This window comes from Pararge aegeria, chromosome 5 (assembly GCF_905163445.1).
Source record: "Pararge aegeria chromosome 5, ilParAegt1.1, whole genome shotgun sequence".
NCBI lineage: Eukaryota > Metazoa > Arthropoda > Insecta > Lepidoptera > Nymphalidae > Pararge > Pararge aegeria.
Window position 1 is genome coordinate 11,673,785 of NC_053184.1, and position 7,639 is coordinate 11,681,423.

At 36.2% G+C, this 7,639-nt stretch overlaps 1 protein-coding gene across 1 annotated transcript; it reads left to right on the forward strand.

Annotated features, from left to right (window-relative positions):
* The first annotated feature begins 1,321 nt into the window (after nt 1-1,321).
* LOC120624093 lies at nt 1,322-5,257 on the forward strand. The gene is made up of 2 exons (XM_039890437.1): nt 1,322-1,539; nt 2,796-5,257. Exon 2 carries the CDS (start codon nt 2,813-2,815, stop codon nt 4,298-4,300), a length of 1,488 nt encoding a protein of 495 aa, XP_039746371.1. The 5' UTR covers nt 1,322-1,539; nt 2,796-2,812; the 3' UTR covers nt 4,301-5,257.
* Nucleotides 5,258-7,639: the final 2,382 nt, after the last annotated feature.

Genomic DNA, 7,639 nt, shown 5'->3' on the forward strand with positions numbered 1-7,639 from the left:
GATACAAATTTATATTTATCAGTTGAGTTTTGTTCAACAATTTTATAGATAAACTTACGTCTTTAATTCGTTAGGAATGTCTCCTTCTGGCGGATGTTGGTTGAGTTTAACAAAAAATATTGCACACAGCTTGGTCTATTTTTGAGTGCATTTCGCGCTATTTTGGCGTTCCCTACGCAAGCAATGTGTCAATGACCCCGTTTCGCGGCGTTTGTTCACGTACTTTTGGGAAGTTTTGGGGCGATTTACGTAGACAACGTCGTTCGGTATTTCGAACGTCTATGCAGATGTTAGTCATTAGTTTTTGCTGTTGTTTTTGAATTTCTGCTTATTAGCTAATCTTATTATACCTTATTACTAATCTTATTATACCTATATTAAATAGATATATATACATGTTAGTACTAAGGTTATCTAAAATTAACGTAGGTACCCACCTACTTTCCTTATGTAATTTAATGTTTTAAAGACAATTGTATTACGTACTGTAGTGTGATGATTTGTTTTAGATAAATAGTAAGGAGTAGAATCATTCAATCATTGTCACAGTAGAATAATTCGATGGGATGTTTATAGAATTGTACAAAGGGTAAGTAATATTTTTACTAAAATTGTTTTAGGTATTTTGTAACATACGGGTAACATTTTTTCTGTAAAAATGTATGTAGGTCGATTTTAAGTAGTAGTAAAACTTAATTCGCACGCGGTACTATTCAGTTTAAATACTCATTCTTCCTGAAACAGTTTCTATGAAATATATGTACCTAACCTACTGACAAGCCTATATATCTATTTTCTAAACAAATAATTAGGTACTTATCTAGAAATTATGTTACAGTTTTAATAAGTAAATTAACTGATCACTCAGGCAGCTAACAAACTATTTGACAAAAATTCTCGAGTGTGGAAATTTTATTACAATATTTAGGAAAGCGTTTATCTAATGTAAATTGAAGAGAGCATATTAATTGGAATTTTATGTTAATTAGCAAGGCGAACTAAAATATAATCGGTTTCGATGGCACGACGCGAAGTTCAACGTTAGCATACAAAGGGCCGGGGCGAGGCTTTAGCTTTTTATGAGCCGAATTCGGCTTTAATCTATAGTGGCGAGCGCACACCAGCGCGACGCGGCGTTAGATGCTCATGCGCACTCACGCACACACGGCTACTTGCCCTCCTCACTAGGCTGCAATTCGTCGTCGCCCTGCGCCCCGCACTCCCGCCCGCACGCAATTGCATTGCACTCCGACGCGCGACGCGGTACCGCGGTGCGTGCGTAAAAAGCGCACGCAGGAGGTGCGGGGTACGGCGGAGAGGACCGCGACTGCTAGCCTGCAACCAACAGTGAACAGTCACCGCCAGCCGCTCGTTAGAGCATACCGCCCCCACAGGGCGCACCGCAGCTATCGCGAACAACCCCCAATCGTGCTACGAACTACGTTCAGTGCTAATGCGAACTTTTGTTAACGTTTTTGACGATTTATGATAATAAACATCGGGTTCGCCGAAACTGGATCTTTAACTGAACAATTGCAGGTCAGTGTTTTAATTTACGTAAACTGTTATTTTTATAATCTAGGTATACTAAATCAAAACAAATAATGTACATCTTACGTAGAGGTGCTACGAAGTCTTCGATATTTACGTACAGGGTTTGTAAAGTTCTTTTTTTACATTTTGCACTTTATTATGCAGTCAACAAGATCGCTAGCCGTCTGAATCTCGGACTGGATTGTAATTTTTTTGACATGTCACGAGGGAAGAACGTAGCCGGTTCCGCCGGTCCCCCAACTTCGATTTACCTGCCGAATAAAAGGTAAAAGTCAATTTATTAGTAAAGAAGGGCTATAACGCGATATATGTAAATGGGGAAGGGCGGTGCAGTCGAGCAATCGCGCTGCTCCGTGCCATACGTCGGCAGTTCGCACTAGAGGATCCATCACAGTGCGTTTTGCTCGTGACGTGCACGCAACTGTGCGGTGCGAATAGTTTATTTTAGTGATCTGTGTTTCTTCGAGTTTTGTTTACTATGTATCCCGGTTCAACATATGAAGGCGTTTTGCCAGGTACGTGTTAATTTAGTGCAAATAAAAGCATTTCTTTAGTAGTTTATAGTAAAACTCTGGTGTAATAATATTTAATTTCAATGTAAACGCAACGTACAGTAATACGTGACCATATAATACACGTGACCGACTTTTTGAGTAAATTAGCAAAATATTTGCACAAACGAACGTGGTATTACAAAGGTTACAAGTTTAAAATTAATTATTTTTAATTTAATAGTGGACTTATATTATTTATTTATTCGTGCGTTAATTTTTTTTTAATAATAGTGGAATTTTATTATACATTTAATGGTAGACTTCATATGTAACGGTAGTTTTCGATGCAATAATAATGGTCCTTATTGAGTAAAGTTTAAATATTTTGAGCAACATATCTTTACTTACATACTTATAATATAATGGATAGTGATGAACTTAAACAGAATGATCATAGTTCAAAAATTTTTTTCAAGTAGGACTGTTATAAAGAACTACGTATCGTCTGTCTGTTTGTATTACTATAAACTCTGCCACCGCTTCGGAATCACATTTAAAATTAACTCCTAATATTAATGAGCTGGAAATATGTCAAATACAATTTTGTATTATCAGTACGTTAATATATACCATATAAACTATAACATCATTGATTTCATTATCTTAATTTAGGATCTAAATCCCATAGAGGTCCAATAAGATTTCAATAAGAAAATGTAGTTCTTAACAGGTTCTTTTTTATTACAGAATCCCAACTGAGAAAAATGGGGAGCAGCGAAGGTCAACAAACTTTTTGTTTGAAATGGAATCACCATAAAACCAATTTGGTAGAAATATTGGAGGCTTTGATCAAAGTTGAAACATACGTCGACTGCACTCTAGTGGTTGACGACCAGGTTACATTCAAAGCACATAGAGTAGTACTAGCAGCCAACTCTCCGTACTTTCAATCTATACTAGCCGACGTGCCTATGGACCATTGCAGCATTCTTTTTCCAGGCGTCAAAGATTTTGAAATGCGCGCTTTGCTTGAGTACATGTATACAGGCGAAGTAAATGTCACACAAGCTCATATTCCTCGCATCATGAAAGTTGCAGAACAACTTGAAGTTAAAGGTTTGTTCGACATGACTGAGTTAAGACGACGTCCAGGAAGTAGTGAGCGGACTCCCGCCGTATCTCCACCACGGGTTGTACCTGCTGCACCATCGAGTGTGTCACCACCCGTACCAATTAATCGTTGGCCACCCCCGCCAACGGCACCCGTTCTTTCCGCCGCATACGACTCTGCCGACATGAACCCTTTAAAACGTAAAAAATTATCAAGTATGTTAGCGACACGTGACACTCCTATTTTAAGAAACGTTCTCGCTCAAGCAACTCCTGTAGATTCATCTCAGCCCATGTCTCTCGTATGCCATCCCCTTAGTCAACATGAGTCGACTCGGTTACATTCCAACGGGTCAGCACATGAGTCTGAACGACCAATGAGTCCGCAGCGTCCTTTCGATTACCGACCCCGTCGGTTGTCATCGAGAGCTTCTTCCCCGCATTATAATCGATCTGATCGTTCAGAGGATGCACATTCCCCTTACACGGAAAGATCTTTTGAAGAGGATAATCAACGCACTTTTCATCCTTCTCCCCCTCCGACCAATTTTCAGCAAGATGTTAGAGCTGGCCTAGCTCCTTATGTTCCACCGCAACAGAAACCTGAATGGAAAAGATATAAACAGTACACGAGGTCTGATATTATGTCAGCTATTGAATGCGTGCGAAATGGAATGAGCGCTTTACAAGCCTCGCGTAAATATGGCGTTCCATCACGTACGTTGTACGATAAGGTGAAAAAACTTGGCATTACGACGAGTCGTCCGATGAGTCGCGGAGTGAAACGCGAATCGAACGGTGCCGCATTTCCTTATGGTTTAAGTGGAACCGGTGGTAATGACGATGTAACACCTTCAACTCCACTTATTGACCCATCTTTTTTACAACAAGCTCTAGAAGGAGCAACGAGGGATGGTGGCCGGGAGGCTTTACATGCTATGGCATTAGCTGCAGCAGCGCATGCTGCACTAACTCCACGAAGTCCGCCACGATCAACACCTCATTCACCTCGATCACCACCTCCAGATGATGACCACGTCGAAGATCTTTCAATAGCCCGGCGACGTGATCCAGACCCACCTTCTGGTGTTATTGTGCCACCCCGTAACTTTGCTCTTGACTGCAAAACCGAAAGAGATTGAACAGTGTAACAATAACATAATTAAAGTGAAAATAATGAGAACATTCGTAAAGACTGATTTAGGCGTACAAAGTTAGAAATAAGGCACTTAATGGTAGGCTACGGGTAGGACGCGCCGCGCGCGTATGCCTTGCTGACCGGGCGCTCCGGCCGGGCGATTGCAATGGGCCCCGCGGCCACATTATAAAATCTTCTACCTCTCTTCTTCTCTATTTATTTCTTAACGCTATTAGTACCCAATAACGAAATAAAATTTCCGTTTAAGGGTATGGCGGTGTCTTTTGTGATTTATGTTTGTTTATTTTCTTCTATAGTTTCTTTATGTTTTATAACTTTTACGTCTCTGTTAATGAAATACTTAGTGTTTAAGTTAGCTTTAACTAGCATGTATCATTGTATAAGTTGTATTTGTGTAGAGTCGATGATCAGGAAGGCTATTAAGCCTAAAAACGTGACCTCAGGTAGGTCCGCCTGGACGAGTTATTGTGCAATTTGTTGTCCGCGACTGTGATGTTTATAGACTGAAATGCCGCCATTACCTCACGCTCGCTACAGTTTAACTCTAGTCTGCAGCAACGCACGATGTCATTTTTGTTCAATAATTTGTCGACGATACTGAGATTGAATTTGAAGAGATCGTGCGTAGCATTACGCTCATATCACTATGTATAGCGACGTATTTTTAATCTACCTTACTATTTAACGAAGTAGTTATTTGTCATTGTTTGCGATTTGCCATACTTGTTCATTGTTGATAACTAGTTTTATTCACATTTTCTCCCAAACATTGATTGATTTGCACAAGCACTGTCGTTTTTATTAGTATTAAGGATTCAAACACGTAGTAACTAGTAAGTATGGATGCTCAATCATAAAAAATACGACCATATTACGTATATATTATGGTAAAACATTTTTTTTCTGATTTGTAATACGTAATTATGTTAAGTTTATTTAAAAAATCAAATTAAAATTTAATTGTACAAAATTAAAATCCTTAAACAAAAAATTATAATCAACTTCGTGTTACGAGTAAGAATAAAAATTCCTGACGATTTTAGGTCTGTACCAATTAAATCTGTTGAACTTTTTTCAAATATGTTAACTTCTAAGAAATATAAAACTATTACAATACAAATACCTAATTATTTTATAGTAAATTTATAACATTGTTTAAGTTAATAATATTAATAAAACTTATTATTTTGTAATTTTTTGAAGACTGATTTGTTACTTTAGTCTAGTTTTGAAATGCCATAGATACATACTTTTTAGTATTTGCATAGGTATGTTTTTAATTAAGTTGATCGCAAGTTTGTGTAGAAACTACACTACTGAAGTGTCACGGTGTGCCTTGTTTGTTGAAATCGAGAGTTTTTGCGGACATTCCAGTAGTTACACTTTATGTTCTTTAATAATATTTATGAGCACTACACATAGTTTTATTACGATGTAACCAAGATATTATTGTGTGGTTTTTAAAACAGATTTGTTTGTGTCGGGAACACAATTGATAAATAAGAATTATTAGTCGATAAGCCTTAAGAAATACCTCACGATTTGTTTAGTTAGTCAAGATGTTATGTGATTATATCATAAATACCTAATTTGTGCCTATAAATAAAATTATGAATAATGTTATGCACCGTGTATTGAGATCAAAGTTAGATATTATTGGCGTAGCTAGATATAAATAAAATATATAATTTACTTTGGTAAATATTGGAACATGGTTGGAATATAGAATTAAGCAAAAAATATAAAAAGGAAAATTATTACATGTAATAATAAGGGCTAGTTAAATGGTCCGAATTGCCCGAACCTCCCCTTTGCGTAATGTATGTTCTAGGTACGCCGATTCTCTCTGACCGTCATATGTTGTGAATACGATAATTTGTAATAATTATTATTTTCTGTAGTTGGCTATTTATGTATCTATAGTACCTAGTATAACTAAATCGAGTTTTGTTTATCTCGTATCTAAATACAATAGTAAGAACTATATTTACAGATAATATAATGTTATAAATATAAAGTAAACGTTTAATATCGAAATTGAGACTATTATTGATCTAACCACCAAATATTTTTTTCTATCTGTAAGCGGGCTGTAAACGCTACATATATTCTCAAGGTAAAAAAGTTATTTAAAAAATTTATTTAATACTTTTCTAATCCTCACATTTTCAAAGAGGCTAATAATTTTGAAATTTTGAAGTCCAAGGCCGTGGGTTCGATTCCCACAACTGGAAAATGTTTGTGTGATGAACATGAATGTTTTTCAGTGTCTGGGTGTTTATATGTATATTATAAGTATTTATGTATTATATTCATAAAAATATTCAACAGCTATCTTAGTACCCATAACACTAGCTACGCTTACTTTGGGGCTAGATGGCGATGTGTGAATTGTCGTAGTTTATTTATTTATTTAAAAAAAAAATCCTATCAACGTATTCATATAGGTACTTTATTTTAATAAAATAGGTGACAATAATTATTGTAACCTTTTCCAGTACGCACGTTATTAATTATAATTTTTGCCATCTATAAAATGTATATGAAAATAGTACCTACGGTACTTTAGAAAGTAACACTGAGCAACACCCTCGAATTCTAATACATAGGTAACCCAATAAACACTGTTTCAGCATGGTTTTTAAAACCGAAACAAACCCAACGAAATCGCGGGCAACCGCTACACCTAGCTTGCTAGTTACTATTGATACACCTCGAATGTCAAAGGATGGTTATCCCGACAAAGCAGATTGTTCGTTTAACTGTCTCGTAAGTAGTCGTGGTTGGTAAACCTAGCAGTAATATTATAATATAAGTCTATGGTACCGCAATATATACCTACCCTGAGCACGTTGCCTACTGATAAAAATATACAAAATAGTTAAATGTAGGTAGGTATACCTACCTACATACTTCACTGATGCAGAATATACTTGACAATTGTGCGGAATAATATTACTTTGAGATTTCTCGACATTAAACAAACATTAAAGTAAATTGTTTTTGTAAGTAACGGTAAATAATCAGATTAAAAATTACCATTATTCACAGCCCTTGGTATTACAATGACTAACCTAGCGCCATCTAGTAGTTACAATATAAAAATTTGATTGTAGTTTAGTAAGATTAAAATAGATGGCCTGATATAATTGCATAAAAAAATTCAAATACAAAATAGATATATTTGAATAATTGCTGATAATAATAAAAGTAATAAATTTTTTACACCTAAAAAAAAATACACTTTCTGGTACAGTTCGGTAATAATGATGTAATAATATCATTTATGAACTACCAGTTCTTGAACGACTCGCCGTGTGAC

Coding starts and splice junctions, on each gene's coding strand:
- LOC120624093 (XM_039890437.1), top strand. CDS start 2,813: ATGGGGAGCAGCGAAGGTCAACAAACTTTTTGTTTGAAATGGAATCAC.